The sequence below is a fragment of the Nuphar pumila genome, chromosome 3, assembly GCF_984573655.1.
Source record: "Nuphar pumila chromosome 3, dmNupPumi1.hap1.1, whole genome shotgun sequence".
NCBI lineage: Eukaryota > Viridiplantae > Streptophyta > Magnoliopsida > Nymphaeales > Nymphaeaceae > Nuphar > Nuphar pumila.
In genome coordinates this window covers 47,737,019-47,753,638 of record NC_143251.1, presented here as the reverse complement: position 1 = coordinate 47,753,638, position 16,620 = coordinate 47,737,019, and the positions used below count along the sequence as shown (strand labels likewise).

Below are 16,620 nucleotides of genomic sequence, written 5' to 3'. Positions count from 1 at the left end.
TTAGGCGGGTCGATCCGTTTACGACATGAACCCGTTTAAGCCAAACCCTAACCCGACTAAGAAGCGGGTTGGAGGGTCGGGTCAGATTTTGCCACCCCTTGAAATCATGGGTCTTGCGTGCTTGGGCACCTTCAATATAACATCCGAATCTCGATCCAAAAGAGAAATTCAAAATTATGGCATTTAAGAAAATCGTGGACGTAAAAAGGGCATTTTCGCTTCCGTTTCTCAATTCCCACTGCCCGTATCGCCGTATCCGCTGTGTGTGTTCGTGGGGCATAAATAGCCGCTCTCCGTCTCGCCCTTTCACTCTCGAAAAGCTTCGCTCTCTCATCTTCTCTCTTTTGCGTCCGATCAGGTATTCTCTATCTCTTTCTCTCTTGTTTTCTCTCGGTGTTAGGGTTTTCTTTTTATTCTTTCCCCAACTGTAGATTTCTGCTTCTTTTAGGACGCCAGGGTTTCGTTTCTGGTGTCTAGGGTTTCCGTTTGTTTGTTGTTAGGGTTTGAGTTTGTTGATTCGGGGATTCGTCTTCCCCTTCGGTGGGGTAGGGCTTCCCTGGTTGTGCTGCAGCCATGTCTCTGAGGCCCAACTCCCGGACGGAGGTCCGCAAGAAGAGCTACAAGGTCGCCGTGGACGCCGACGAGGCCCGGCGGAAGAGGGAGGACAACATGGTCGAGATCAGGAAGAACAAGAGGGAGGAGAGTCTCCAGAAGAAGAGGAGGGAGGGCATGCAGGCGCAGGCCTTCGTCCCGCCGTTTCAGGGCAGCGCCGTGGAGAAGAGGGTAACTTTGGTGGACTTCCTTTTGTTTCTGGTTCATTCGTGTATTTTCCTTATAGTATTTTTGTCTCTCTTGATTGATTGCTTAGATTGATTGAAAAAACCCATATTAGGCCGGTTGCAAGTCAAAAACCTTAGAAGGATCTTTGGGATTTGATCCAGGGTTTTGATGGAATTTCGTGGTCTGTCTGGTGTGTATAGTGTTGTCTCTTCACAGTTCTTAGTTTTTGGCGGTGTAGATGTGACTATCGCTTTGGGGTTTCATATTGATTCATCAATTTTAGTTGAATCTAAGATGAAGGGACGAATTTCTCTTGTTGATAGCGTCATTTTGTTCCGTTTAATTTCACACTTATTATGATCATATTGATCTTTAACAGTTAGAGAGTCTTCCTGCTATGGTTGCTGGGGTATGGTCGGATGATAGTAATGTGCAATTGGAAGCGACTACTCAGTTTAGAAAGCTTCTTTCTATAGGTATTTTCTTTCAGGTTTTTCTTCGTTGTTGTTTTCTTAGTTTCTTCTTCTGTTTTGTACTGCTTTATACACGTATAAACTTTTTCTTTTTTGCACCAGCAGAACGCAGTCCCCCCATTGAAGAAGTTATTCAGTCTGGTGTTGTTCCTCGGTTTGTTGAGTTCCTCACAAGATCGGATTTCCCTCAACTTCAGGTTTGAACGAACTTATTTCACTGTTGGTGCATTACAGTAGGTTCTTGTTTATAAAGGAACTCTCTTGATGAGGTTTTATTTTTTCCGTTGCACAGTTTGAGGCAGCATGGGCTTTGACAAACATTGCTTCAGGAACTTCAGAAAACACCAGAGTTGTGATTGATCATGGGGCAGTTTCAATTTTTGTTCAATTGCTTCAATCGCCTAGCGATGATGTCAGAGAACAGGTAGTTTTTGATATTCTATTTTCCTTTTATATGCTGATATACTTGAATGCGATTTTGTGACAGTTGGTCGGTTTCACACCCTTTGTATATGTAGGCTGTGTGGGCTTTGGGAAATGTTGCAGGTGACTCTCCAAAGTGTCGAGATTTGGTGCTCAGCCACGGTGCCCTACTACCACTGTTGGCCCAGCTAAATGAGCACGCCAAGCTTTCCATGTTAAGGAATGCCACTTGGACTCTATCAAATTTCTGTAGGGGCAAGCCTCAGCCACAGTTTGATCAGGTCTGATAGATAGGTGTTTTAGATTGTTGTTTGTTCTCGTTCTTTTGTATGCTTATGCTATAAATCTCTTTGTTCCTCCTCCCCGTTCAGACAAAACCTGCACTTCCTGCACTCCAGACGCTTATCCATTCAGCAGATGAGGAGGTGTTGACAGATGCTTGCTGGGCACTTTCTTATCTTTCTGATGGAACAAATGACAAAATACAGGCAGTTATTGATGCTGGAGTCTTCCCCAGGCTTGTTGAGCTTCTTCTGTATGTGTTCTTTTCTACATCTCCATGTTTTAATGACTTCTTTACAATGTGTGCTATATCTGTTGTGTCAAAGCGTTCAGGCTTTCGTCATTGTTTATTCACAACTTATGTTACATATTTACTTGTATCTGCACATCTGAAACTGTGCAATTGTTTCTTTCCAGTCATCCTTCACCTTCCGTGCTTATTCCAGCACTTCGTACAGTGGGAAACATTGTTACTGGCGATGATCAACAAACTCAGGTATATGATTTTCTAAATCATTATTGTGGTAATCAAGTGATCTCTTAGTGAATTTGATTTGTGCCATGGATATAGTAAGAATTTGTTATGGAGCTCATAAGAAAATCACAAGGCTGTATTCTTGCTAAAAATTTTGATTCAACTCTTGACTTTGTGATGAGATATGGTTGTCTTTTCAATGTATGTCTGGAGGGAACCTCTCTCTCTCTCTGTTATGTGTGCATTCTCTGTTCAATCAGAAGGGCCATCTCACAAGTTGTTTGATCTTGCCAAATCACCAGAAGTACATCTGGCGATGCATAATTTTTTCTATCTGGAGGAGCCTATAGCCGACCTCTGCTTTCTTAACCATGGATTCCAACACTTGCTATGAAAATTCCTATGAACCTGTGTTGTTTTGTATATGAGCTATGAGTTTACATCTCTTTTGCATCATTTAGATGCTTAATATGCTGCTCATATATCATGTGCCACCTTTCAGAACAGTATGATGCCTATCAAGGCTTGCTCAGTCATGTACTCATTTTTTCTTGCTCTTCTATTTTGATCCCAAAGACGGCTTTGAATGTGTGGCTGTTATTTTTTTAGTGTCTCCCTCATAGTCACCAATATTGTTCTTGGGAAGGTTTTCCTTGAGAGTTTTTCTCGAAAAGTTTTTTTCTCAAAAAAATATCGGAAGTTTGAATTTTCAAAATATAATGAATAATAAAAAGATAAGAAATAATAGGTTTTATAGTATTTTTGCAAAACCATAAAGAAACAACTAGGTATGTTTTGAAAATATGAAAGAAACAAAAGAAGATACTGAAATATATAAAAAAGTTGTTTTTTGAAAATCTGGGCAATATCTGAGGAAAATATCACGATATTTTAGCTTCTGGCAGTATTATGAACATCTCAAAAAAATATCAGTTGACCTTGAAATACTGATAAATATTCCGATATTTTCAAAATATCGGTGATATCAGTGACTATGGTCTCCCCAGTGTTGATTGCTGTAGTTTTGTATTAACATTGAATATATGAAAACCATAAAACTGAACTTACCTCTGTCTCTTCTCTTTTCTCCAAATACCCTGTAGATGTCAACTGTGCTGGAAGCTTCTTATCTAAAACATATTTATGTCCACTGAAATGCAGTAGTTTGTGAAGTATGAGGATGGTTAACCCTGATTATTTTCTAAAACTTGGTATTTCTTGTTATATACTTAATTTTTTTGGGAAGAAGCAATAGTTTAAACAAGTGTTGTAGGCTTTTTGAATCTTGATCCTTGGACTACTGGATCAGTTTGTTTATTTTTCTTTGTTTTACCAGCCAATGACAGGACATTTGCATAAGAGCTTGCTATTTCTTGGTGCTCCTTGTTGCATATACGATTTTCTGTTCCTGATGAAATCTTCGGACTTTGTGTTCTAGAATGTTTCACTGAGTTTTCTAGAATTTCTTACTTTTCCGTGTGTTATTTTTTCTGTTTAATTCTGTAGAGTATTAAATTACTATTTTTGACATTGTGATTTGTTGTTTGCTTTGTTTTTGAACTGGTTTATTTAAATTATGAGAACTTAAGCTCATCTATTTTAACAAATTTTCATGTTCCATATCCTTTATTGTCTTCCTTTTCAATAGAAATGGTTGTGCAAGCTCTTTGTTATCTTTATAGCTGGCCCTCTTGTCTCACTTCAGCTATTTTAAGGTTAAAAGAGAGTGTTATAGAAATCTAAGTAAGAGTCGTGATAATGAGAATTTGGAGAATTATATGGTAGCAAAGAAGGAAGCTAAAAAAGTAGTTCGAAACGCGAGGGATAAAGTATATAAGGAGGTCTATGACAAGTTGGATATCAAGGAGGGCGAAAAGGATATTTATAGGCTTGCAAAGATGAGAGATATGAAATTGAGGGATCTGGGTATGGTTAGATGTATCAAAGATGAAACGCAAAGGGTTTTAGTTAAAGATGAGGAAATTAAGGAGAGATGAAAAGATTATTTTGATAAGCTATTTAATGGAAGCCATGCCCAGGATCTTGGAGACTTCTCCATTCCTTTTCATGAGATGAATCATGACTTCATGCGCAAGATTCAAAAGAAAGAAATTGCAGAGGCTTTGAAGAAAATGCAATTCAGAAAGGCAGTTGGCCCGGATCGAAGCTTGAAAATGCTTGGGCGAGAAAGGTTTAGTATGGTTGGCAAATCTTTTTAACAAGATTTGGCGGACAAATAAGATGCCTAATGAGTGGAGGAAGAGTACTTTGATGCCTATCTATAAGAATAAGGGTGATATACAAGATTGCACAAACTATCGTGGCATAAAACTCATGAGTCATACTATGAAACTTTGGAAGAGGGTGATTGAGTCTAGGTTGAGGAAGGTTGCCATGATATCGGAGAATCAATTTGGTTTTATGTTTGAAAGATTATGAAAGCTATACATCTTCTTAGATAACTTATTGAGAGATATAGAGAGGGGAACAAAGATTTGCATATGGTTTTTATTGATTTGGAGAAGGCATACGATAGAGTACCTAGGGATGTTCTCTGGTGGACAATGATGAATAAAAATATCTCTCTCAAGTACATTAGTATAATTAAAGATATGTACGAAGGAGTAGCAACCAATGTTCGCACTTGTGGAGGGGTGACAAACAATTTTCCTATAACGGTTGGGTTACATCAAGGATCTGCATTAAGCCCTTTCCTTTTTGCTATAGTGATAGATGAACTTACGAGATCGATTCAAGAAAATGTGCCGTGATGTATGTTGTTTGCTGAAGATATTGTTTTGATTGATGAGTCTAGAGCTGGGGTTAATGCTAAGTTAGAATTATGGAGACAGCCTTTGGAAGCAAGAGGTTTTACGTTGAGTAAGAGTAAGACAAAATATATGGAATGTCGGTTTAGTAAGCAACGAAGTAGTGATGAGAGTGTAGTGAAGCTTGGTGAGCAAGAAATAGCGGTGGATGACTGTTTCAAATATTTGGGATCTATCATTCAAAAGAATGGAGAAATTGATGGAGATGTAAATCATAGGATTAAGGTTGGGTGGATGAAATGGAAAAGTGCAACTGGAGTGTTGTGCGATCGTAGAATGCCATTGTGGTTGAAGGGGAAGTTTTATAGGATGACAATTAGACCCACTTTACTATATGGTACGGAATGTTGGGCTGCCAAGAGACATCATTTTCAAAAAATGAGTGTAACTGAGATGCGTATGCTTCGATGGATGTGTGGAAAGACACTAAAAGATAAGATTCGGAACGAGGAAATACGTAAGAAGGTAGGCGTTGCATCCATTGAAAATAAGATGAGTGATAATCGTTTACGATGGTTTGGGCATATTCGGCGAAGGCCTAATGATGTTCCGGCTAGAAGGATGGAGAAATGGGAAAATATATTAGCTAAAAGAGGTCGGGGTAGGCCTAATAAGACTTGGATGGAGATGATAAGAAAGGATATGAATGCTTTGAACCTCACCGAGGACATGACATTGGATAGAAATGAGTGGAGGAGAAGGATTCACGTGGAGGACCCAAAATGATTTTCTTTTTGGTTCATATCGCCAACCCCAATTGTTTGGGATGAAGGCGTTGTTGTTGTTGTTGTTGTTGTATACACTTTCTCTATCTAGCCCTCTTTTACATGTGTCTCTTTTTCATCTTCTTTAATAATAAAATGATAAATGCCCTTTGGGTTGAATGAGAGCTTATGTCTCATCTTGCTCTGTAATTTCTTGTTCTTTCACATTAATATAACTTGATACAATTTTCTTGCATTTAGTAACCATAAACAACATAAATGTGGACTTCACCATCCTAGTTCTAGGGCTTCATGACTATCTTCATTGAACTCATATCCTTTATATCACGGTGCAAGCTCTAACACTAATTGCTGCCTAAATTGATGCTGCAATGTCATTGGCACATTTTGCTGCATCTTTCCAAAGAACATAATTGGTGAAACCAATAACCACTAAGCTGGAAAGCATGTTGTGATTATGCAGATCTATGTTCATGAGAAGCAATTACTAGAAAGGGTGTCTTATCTTGAATTTGCCATCGTTTTAATCATTCTTTCTCTGTGCTGGTTGATTGCACATATATGTAAAAATGTTCAGGAAGAAGTGGGGCTATGAAATTTGGTTGTTCACAGTGTTCACGTTGTCCCCTTGTTCTTCTACACGTTAGGCTAGGTCGAGCTTTCTTTGAGATACGATCAAGTGCTACCACAAGCATCTGTGAAGATGTTCAGGCACAATGCGTAACGTAATCTCTGGTACCAGTTGGATAAAAAACTAGTGGCCATTTGGTATGGCAGCATCTGGCGGGCATGAAATTGTACCAACAAATGAGCAGATGTAGGCTGTATGCTTCTCTTGTTTAGATTGGATGGGGTTGATGTTGTTTCCCCTTACCTTGGTTTGCTAAATATATCCTTCCGCGTGATGAAAAATTATCCTATTTTATTTTATTCTCTTGTTAAGGCGTTTTATTCTATTTTGCTGTTAGAATGCACATTTATGACCCATATAGTTAATTTTCACAAGACATATCCTTCTTTATACATTTACACAAGGGCTTCTTAATCATCTTGCATCTCAGCCTTTCCATGTTAATTTGCTATAATGTCATTTGTTCTGACTTATGAGGTGACCTTCTTTCTAGTTATAGATGTAGTTCAATATATAACCTTTGAAACATGTCCATGCTTTCGACCTTATAAATGTCTCTATGAAGTTGAGATCTGAAAGATCCATGTTGCATTAACTCGGCGTTGAGGAATGTTAGGTATTCAGATGTCAAATTATATTATCAGAATATTCAGTTAGCATTCCATGACTTGAAGAAGATGAATGCCATGGTGGAGGCAGACTATTTTCTTTTCTTTTACATTTTTTTGTGTATATCTCCTCTTCCACTTCTTTTTCCATTTTCTAATGATCTGTTTGTTTGTCATTATTCTTGCTCTTGTGTGTTGCTTAACTCTGCCATGACTTTTTAGTTCCATTTTCTCTTGATGTTGAGAAATGAGGAAGCTGACCTTGTAAAATGAATGGGGTTTGCCATCCATTCCTTGGTTTTACATGCTTTATTCTGAACGGTGCCTTATGCCACAATCTTCTACAAGATCATATGTTGTGTCATTCTAGAATACTAGGGGCATGTTTGTTTTGGTCACAGGTGGGAAAGTAGTAGCTTGAGGAAGTAGAAGCTAAGATTGTAGAATACATGGTTAATCTCGTCATCTACTTCACAAGATTCAAGGCAAAAAGAGGCAAAAACAATCACAGCTGTCAATCACAGTCACAACTTTTACTTTTTTATATTCTACTAACCTTGAGAAAGTTTGGTGATTGTTATTTACAATCACAGGTTCCAAGAATCACTGGACATTGCAAACATGCCCTAGGTGTTGACAATTTATACATTTGAAACAATTTTGTGATGTTCGAGGACACACTTGAATAAGCAATTCATTTTTTGAGCTGATTACATTTATTTATGGCTTCAGTATGTTATCAATCACCAAGCACTTCCCTGCCTGTTGAATCTTTTGAACCACAATCATAAGAAAAGTATAAAGAAAGAAGCATGCTGGACAATTTCAAACATTACTGCTGGCAACAAAGAACAGATACAGGTATGTTGCCTCTCCCTTGTTAAGGTAGATTTAGTCAAGCACTGTCTTCTCTGCCTTCACTAATGGAAACATAAAAAAATTGTTAAAGTTGACTTCCATAATTTTAGAAATCTATCTGCAACTTGACCACAAGTTCAGATTTCTTGCATGTTTTGGATTTCTTTTTATTACAAATTCTTAATTGTTAGGAAGCATTCTTCTCTCATTGTCTGTCACCTGTGTCCCATACAACCTAGAGATGCTTTTTCTTTCTTTTTGGAAAAAGATGAAATAAAAAACACTGTGATTAGTTCTCGCTGGGATCGCTCAGCAGCATTGCTATCCTTCCACTTACTCTCTAGTATTAGAAGTTTTTGTGCTGAATGTGCTTTGAGCATTCCGATAATGGGGGCTTGATTCTGTGGTTATTTGATTTTATGGTTTCAGGCTGTAATTGATGCAGATATCATTCATCCGCTTGTCCATTTGCTTCAAACAGCAGAGTTTGATATCAAGAAGGAAGCGGCTTGGGCAATCTCAAATGCCACTTCGGGTGGTACACATGAGCAAATAAAGTATGTCATCAAGGCCTTTTCCCTACTGTGCACTTTTCAGCATAAATAAACAAGATAACTTTCTGATTGATTCTTGTAGGTATCAATTTTTTTTTTAATAATTGGGGATCTTGTGATTAGGTATCTGGTGAGTCAAGGTTGCATCAAACCTTTGTGCGATCTTCTGGTCTGCCCAGACCCGAGGATTGTGACGGTTTGTCTTGAAGGACTAGAGAACATATTGAAGGTTGGGGAAGCTGAAAAGAATATTGGCAACACTGGAGGCGTGAATACGTATGCCCAATCGATTGATGATGCTGAGGGGTTGGAGAAGATTGAGAATTTGCAGTCTCATGACAATACTGAGATCTATGAGAAGGCTGTTAAAATCCTTGAGATCTACTGGCTGGAAGAGGAAGATGAAGCGCTGGATTCTGGCAATCAGCCTCAGCCTGCTTTCCGCTTTGGGGAGACTGAGCTCCCACCTCAGGGTGCTAGATTCAATTTCTCTTAGAGGTAGTAGCCTGTTGTTTCCATCTATTGATGTTTCTTGTCACATTGTCTCTCATCATCCATTTGATGTTCACTTCTGACTGAATGCAGGGGTGGTTGGATGTTTGAGTTATCGGGGATGGTCTAAAGGGGTTAATGTCATGGTCTCGTACGGTGTCGCCGAGGTCTTCCATTACTGGTAATAGATAGGGGGCGGGTCTTCTTGTGTGTATGGCCTGGAGGGCATGGCGCAGCAGTGGGATGGGGTTGTTGTTCTCTTTGCTGGCCTGCCATTCAGTGTCAACTCTGTTGGTCTGGTGTTGGTGGTGGTGCCCGGGCCGTGCTGGCACTGGCGGGTGTTGGTGGTAAAGAGAGTTGTTAGGTCGTTTTTCTTTTTCTGCCTCCTTTTCATGTTTCTTTTTGTTTTTGTTTTTGTTTGTGTTTTGCCTCCCTCTTCCTGTTTTGCCTATTCTAGAAGGGAGTGAATCGTAGTTGTGTCATAATAGCTAATGGGGGGGGGGGGCTCTATGCGATTCATATGTTTTGGAGTGGAACGGGTCTTTAAGGAGGGGGTCCTCGGAGAGAGATTGTAGTGGGTTTTTGCCAAAACATTAGCAACTATGCAAAAGTTGAAAGAAGAAAAGTATTATTTGTATTTTGGGTTTTTATATGGTCGCAATGCTTCCGTTGTATAGTTAGCAAAACTTTTGCTGTCTGCTGCTGATATCAGGATGCTTTTTGGTAGTAATGGTTACACTCACTGCCTGTCTTAAGAACTGCCGTGTCGTACTAACTGTTATCTCCGTCATATATTGCTTCGTCATTCTTATTCATGTGACAAATGTTGGTCGCTCTTCACATAGCAGAGCATAGAATTTGTTCTGCGGCTGGCTGGATCCCAATCATATTGATTTTAGTTGAGATGAAACATAAATAAAGCTTCTATATAAAGAAGGAACTAACCGCTGGCAGGCAGCAGGCGATCTCTACATGCTTTAATTTGTGGACCAGGGGGATGCAATGCTTCTCTTTGTTTCAGGCCATTCCAGCTGAGAACATAGAAAATTGATCCATCCTGATGAGAGATACTCATCTTTCTTGGAATGGCGAGGTGGAATATTGCTCTTGCTGAGTTTGGTAGCCAGCTTGCCTGTGCACGCTCGTTTTTATTGTAGCATAGTTGTGTCTAAAACGAATGACTTGTGGGTGGCAAAACATTCTACTCTATTGTTTGGGTTGGTGACTTGAGTTTAAAGTAAATCCGGCAAATCCCCCTGCAGTTACCATGAAGGGTCTCCATAATTTAGAGGGTGACAATACTTGGTTGTCTTTGTGGAGACGGGATCAGTTAGAACGTTTTACGCCAAATGTTTGACATTTAAGTGACACCAGTACCGTTCAGTCAAATATCAAGGTTAACTTTTTAAGCAGGTGGCATTCTAAATCTTCTCAGAAATTATTTATGTATTTGCACAGTCAACATGGCATCAGATTCTGACCGCCCATCTGTATTTTGTCGTCATTGAGATCTTAGAACAATGATCGATAAAAAAAGCATCACAAGAGAGAATTTTAATCGGACCATTTTGACATACGTTCAAGCTAATCTGGAACAAATTAAGCCTGCACCAGATTTAATCACCAGTTTCATCCCTTTTGCAATTGAAAGACAGCCAAACAGTTGCTACTTTTTGCACACATAACCATGGGTGAAAAATGAACAGAATATGTTAGACCATGCGGTAGCTGGGCATACTTTTCTCTTTTTGGAAAGGCAAGCTGAGTCAGAACCCCACCAGTTATTATTCCACATACATACCACTGAGGTTTTGAATCTGCAACGTCCCACCACTGGGAGACGTGCACTGACAGCTCCTACCAACCACGCGGTGCCCCGTTGGTTAACAGGCCATACTTAGGTGAGAGATATTGGTGAAAAAGTGAGTGTAAAGAGAAAAAATGTGGATGCTTTTACTAAATTATTATTTTTTAAAGTCTTTTGGTCCCCAAACATGAATATTACATATTGAACATCAAGAAAGTTCCATTTTATATTTGAAACGACATTTGCATTGAAGTTTCTAAGGTCTGTACAACATTGGTTCATTAGGTTTTTTGAAGCCAAGTGCCAGACGATTTGTTTGAGGCAGGTGCTTCACATTGTGGTGTGGAAGATTCGTTGAACCCGGAATCATATTAGTCATGATGGAGGTAAAAGTATCATTTGGAGTGCATGCATCGATGGTTTTAACAGGATTGACGGGGATAAGCAGGATCAGCTTCAGTTAGGATTTGGGCCAAAACAGGAATTATATCTACAGACTTTCCAATAGATGAGACTAAATCCTTGCACGTTCAGGTAGCATTCAGTATTCGTAGACAGAATGGTTTATTCTTAAAAGCAGGAGCGAGGATCGTGCGTAACATACAAACATATATTTCAGTAAGAGAACTTTGTTCATACATGATTTAACAAAGTCGAATAAAGAGACAAAACCCAAAAGTCTCTTTCCCTCTCTGCAGAGTCGCGGACGCCACTTGTTTTAGTACTTCACTGTTCCTTCTTTTATGCATTTTTTTATAGGATTCCTTCTTTTGTGAACTACAAAAGATAAATACTCCTCTTTTTCAAAACAATTAATAGCAGATTAATTCATCAGGCCCACACATCCACATGCATTATTGGTTGGATAACCACTGCCTCTAAGTCGCCAGATTCTCTGCCAATTTGGAGAGAGAGAGAGAGAGGTGGTCGGGAAATGGAAAATCCGGCGAAGTACGAATCTGAAGACGATTCAGGAGATGGGTTCTACTGCTGGTGGAGATCTGCGGAGGAGTTCGACAAGAAGGGCCGGCTGAAGCTCGACGTCTCGAAGGCGGCCGAGGTGGGTCCAAGGCTGAGGGTACTGAGGGAGATGGAGAGGCTGGCCTTGGTGGCGCCGGAGGGCTTGGACGATCTCCGCCACAAGCTCCTGAGCTACCGGCCGGGAGATTTCTGGGTGCCCACCGGAGGGATAAAGAAGGAGGAGTTGGATGTCCCTCCCTTGATCACAATCCTTCTTGTGGGCTTCTCTAGATCGGGCAAGAGCTCTCTCATCAACCTCATGTACTGCGTTCTGGGCCGTGCTGGGCTGATTCCCTTTGCTCAGACAGCTGGTGAGTGCTGTACTCATTTTTCACATATAAATTTTTTTGGTGGGACAAAGTTTGTTACTTATATGGGCGAGCAACTTAGCAAACCTCATTATATATATATTTTTTGTTGTTTTGATCCAAATAACCAAACTGACGTGATCTACATGTTTTTACTGAGAACCAACTTTTGAATTGCGAGAATCCAACCTGTGTTACTGTGTATAGGTTTTTACTGGCCTGGCGATGCAAAAATGAATGGTTGTAAGTGCATTGATTTTTTTCAACTCAAGAAAACATTTTCTTTTCATCGAAAAAACATGATTCAAGGGCCGTTTCCCACTAAATCTAACAGGTAGATGTGGATGGTACGCCGTACGCTCAACATGGGGTTCAATAAAGATAGGACTTTTCTCTGGTTGGATTTTGGGACACACGAAGTTATGATGTCCAGTGTGATCAGAGGGTTGGTGAATTTGTCTGACAATCGGATTGAATATGCGTAATTCCCAATATACAGTCGTTCAGATTTCAGATATCTGCTGAATTCTTTAGTCCTCGCTTCACGTCATTAATTGGGAATTGACAAGTCGGAATATCTATTTTTATATGTGTATCATAATGACGAGTTTAAAACCGTCAATTATTCGGCTGTCAATTTTTCATGGGATTTTCAAATTTTTTTATTTTTCTCAGTTTTTTCATTGGTGAAAATAAATAAATTTGAAAGTTTGAGAATCTTAAGAAAAGGACTAGAGGTTAAAATTATGTGCAAAATGAAATAAGCATTTTCTGATAATGTTTTGTAAAAGTATATAGTGATAAAGTCGTGATATCTTCGTTTAAACAATAAAAGTATTCACTGAATCTAACTTGGCAGCAGTTTGTCTCCCTTTCTTTCACATATTTTTACTGATTCTAGCCAAGTTTAATGTTTTGGTAGATTTGAAAGTTGTATTAAACTAAAATTTTGGTGTTTGTAGATAAGAAGTTAACTAAATTACCTTCTAAATTTCATGTCCTATTGGCTTTTCCTACCAATAATAACTCAAATTGTGCAAATTACCAGCAACAAGGACGAATCAGATATTTGAAAATTTAGACATGCAAAAACACTTGTAATTATTCCATTGTAAGCCGCAGGATTTGGTATGCAATTGTAAGAATGAGCTATGTACACTTTGTATTTTGAATCTCTACTTGAATCTGATGAAGAAAAGAACTTTATGCAGGCAATTCATCAAATTATGAGAGAATGTTTATGGAGGAGCACAATGTTTTGAGATCGATGAGGAATGGCTTTTGCGTGTATGACTCGAGGGGATTGGCCTATAATCAGATAACACAGAGCTTGGAAGAGTTGTCTGAATGGATGGTTGATGGAGTTCACCACCGTTTACGCTGTTGCCGGGGCAGAGACGATGAATTCTCTGATAGCATTACTTCGATCCAGCAACTCCCATCGTCCAAATTTGCTAAGCGAAGGGTGAATTGCGCAATTGTTGTAGTTAACATGTCTTGTGTGTACAAATCCTTGATGGCTGGAGACTCTAAAGCATTAGAGGCAACCAGGGATTTGTTTTGCTCGCGTTGGCTTAGAAATTGCAGTAAGTTTTGCTCATCCTCTTCAATTGTATTCCTCTTTTAGCTTTTAGTTTGTTCAGGGCATGTTGATCAAAGTGTTGTTGGACTGAAATCCCATGTCACCACTTGAAAAATAAAGATTACCTACAGTCTATATACTGTGACACCAGAGGTTTCTTGTACAACCCTGTTATATGCTACACTGCATTAAACCTGCAATGAAATCAAATTGATTGGCTCTCTCACTTTTGTAGATGAAAATCCTATTTTGATTCTGACACATGGAGATCTGTTGACAACGGACGAGCGGATCGACGGCCGAATCAAGATATGCCAGTTCCTTGGGATCTCAGTGATGACTGGTGCTTACGATATCGCATGTGTGACAGAGCACGGTTTCTTGGCTGAAGAAGCTGACCCTGTTTCTGCTTATGCACTCACTGAAGCTCTCTACAGAGCTTTGCTCTTTGCTGATAGGACTCATCCTCCGCAGCGAAGTTGGAAAGATCTCGTTCTCGAGTTCCTCAGTTGGATACTATATTGTATATCTGCTTTCTTTGCTTTTCTTGCATATTGCTTCTCTAAACTTGGTAAGAGAAAGCCAAAGCTTCTGTGACATATGGATTTATGGGGACAAAAAGTTTCGAAGTGCTTGAGAAGTTTGCCACATGGTTCAAGTCTCACCTCATCAAGCATTCAGTGAAAGTTTAGAGCTCATGATTGTTCCAACCTAAGCATTTTTAGTTTCTGCTATACCTTGGGCTCTTTTTCAGCAGAATTGGCAGTCTATCCTTTTGAATTCTGCTATAATTTCAAAGTATTTGATTGTGTTGTCAACTGGATTTTCATGATTCATGTCTCGGCAAAAGATGAACCAGTTATGCATGTAGAGGAACGAGATGCCCGTCGTAGATTGAGGATCCACTTGGAACCAATTTACAGTTTGGATCTTTTTGGATTTTGTTTGGATAATTTTGAACTTTATTTTGCTTCTTGGTTTAAATTATATCCATATTTAGAATAAGAGTTTGTACAGGTTTCCCTGTTTGTTCCTTTATTTGCTTTTCTGTTATTTCGTTTTCTTATAAAATTGGCTTAGATTTTAGTTTAATCTTTGATACTCTGCAGATCATATATTAGACTCTTGATCTCCTTTTCTCTGCATCAAAGAAGAGTCCTTTTAGGGTGTGTTTGATTGCTTGTCCAAGATTGGATTGTCTGTTATCTAACAACTGCTCTTCGCCCAGCGTTTGTTTTGACTCAAATAGGAAATCATATTTTTATGTTTGAAAATAAATAAACTGCAACTGCAAGAAAATAAACCATAAATAAACAAAAAAAACCCTAAACTACAAAAAAATAAACCATAAAACCAAAGAAACTATAAATAAACCATAAAATTAAATATAAAAACCATTAATTCAAACCCTAATAAAAAAATCCCTAATCAAATCAAATATAAAAAGCCTGAATTAAAGAAATTCGATTCAAAGCCTAACAAAAAAAATGTCTTATTTTTTTTATATTTGATCCAAACCTTAAAATCAAAATCAAAGAAAAGCCTTAATGCGAAACCTTAAATCCAAAAGCTCTAATTCAAAGCCTAATTTGAAAAACCCTAATTCAAAACCTTTAGAGGGCGTTTGCAACACACAGGAGGCACTACGCCGAAATCCGCACATAGCCTTCTTCCACAAAAAGAGAGTTGGACCACTCCCCCACGGGAAGCGATTCCGCTGAAAGGTGGGTGGTCATGTTGATTTTGGGACTCTCTTTCTTCGAGGAAACAGAGCATCTAGTTAGAGAGAGAGAGAGAGTTGCTAAACTTCTTTGCCATTAACGCGAGTTTTGGTAGGTGATTCTTTGGCCTGAGGTTGCACCAATCGCATGAGAGAGAGAGAGAGACATCACCCTCCACACAATCAAATACCTTAGTCTCTGAAACATAGATGTTTTGCATTAGGTCATGCCCTATTTGTCTAAATGACCAAATTTGTGTGGCCTTTCAACATGAAACAACTTATTTTGAACGACATTTTAGGAGGGAAAATAAATGAGACCACAAACAACTTGAGAAAATAAGCTAATGTTTTGAAAATCCTCCAACAAGAATTGCTAGTATATGCAATGCCTGATCTCTCAGAGGCTGGTTAATCAACAGAGTCCAACCATATGACAGCAGTATGGACGGACCAAATTCCCCTCCCTTACTCTTTGAAAGTAGTGCCATGTAATTCCTATGCCATATAACATATATTTCTCTGGTGTTATAGATTGATTTCTCTGTGATCTTACAAGTAGTAATGTTTTCAAAGTTATTAGCTGAACAGAAACAACAAACACTGAGCCTTGATGTTGTTGTTCTCTGGTGACCAAAAGTGCAAGAATTCACGGGAGCTCCCTTGCTTGATGTTGGATTCAAACAGCAATCTATCCTTGTTGTGTAGCACCCTTACCCTTAATCCTAGGGCAGGGCTGGTAGACAAACCTAGCCAAGTTTGAGCTCAAGCTAAATGAGCCCTGCTCCAACTGGCTTGTTTATAGAAAAATACATTGTTTGAGAGCCAAAAGTAATAGGATTACAAAAAACTATATTGATTCATAGCTGAAAACAGTAGGATTTTATCTCTAAACCTATTGCTTAATCATATAAAAAAAGTGGCATATCAACAGCATGCTCATGTAATCGTATTGCTAAAAAGAAATGAAAAGAAAAAAAGCAACCAAAGATCTCATTTGATGAAACAGTAAAGGTAATATAAAATAGCAAAAGACTTTCGATATTTTGACACG

General features: G+C 38.9%; 2 protein-coding genes across 5 annotated transcripts; both read left to right on the top strand.

Annotated features, from left to right (window-relative positions):
• Window positions 1-223: 223 nt before the first annotated feature.
• On the top strand, window positions 224-9,871 carry LOC149842829 (importin subunit alpha-1a-like). 4 transcript variants are annotated; one of them, XM_089999465.1, is made up of 12 exons: window positions 224-358; window positions 550-783; window positions 1,160-1,256; window positions 1,359-1,450; window positions 1,546-1,677; window positions 1,772-1,957; window positions 2,048-2,211; window positions 2,376-2,454; window positions 7,958-8,086; window positions 8,513-8,640; window positions 8,761-9,135; window positions 9,223-9,871. In XM_089999465.1, exons 2-11 carry the CDS (start codon window positions 574-576, stop codon window positions 9,131-9,133), a joined length of 1,590 nt encoding a protein of 529 aa, XP_089855591.1. In that variant the 5' UTR covers window positions 224-358; window positions 550-573; the 3' UTR covers window positions 9,134-9,135; window positions 9,223-9,871. The 4 variants fall into 4 exon arrangements, with proteins under 4 accessions (XP_089855591.1, XP_089855589.1, XP_089855592.1 ...); XM_089999463.1 differs by having other exon boundaries at window positions 1,356-1,450; window positions 9,223-9,777; XM_089999466.1 differs by having other exon boundaries at window positions 315-358; window positions 572-783; window positions 9,223-9,777.
• Window positions 9,872-11,767: 1,896 nt separating this feature from the next.
• LOC149842828 (uncharacterized) lies at window positions 11,768-14,881 on the top strand. The gene is made up of 3 exons (XM_089999461.1): window positions 11,768-12,267; window positions 13,476-13,850; window positions 14,082-14,881. Exons 1-3 carry the CDS (start codon window positions 11,871-11,873, stop codon window positions 14,441-14,443), a joined length of 1,134 nt encoding a protein of 377 aa, XP_089855587.1. The 5' UTR covers window positions 11,768-11,870; the 3' UTR covers window positions 14,444-14,881.
• The last annotated feature ends 1,739 nt before the right edge of the window (window positions 14,882-16,620 follow it).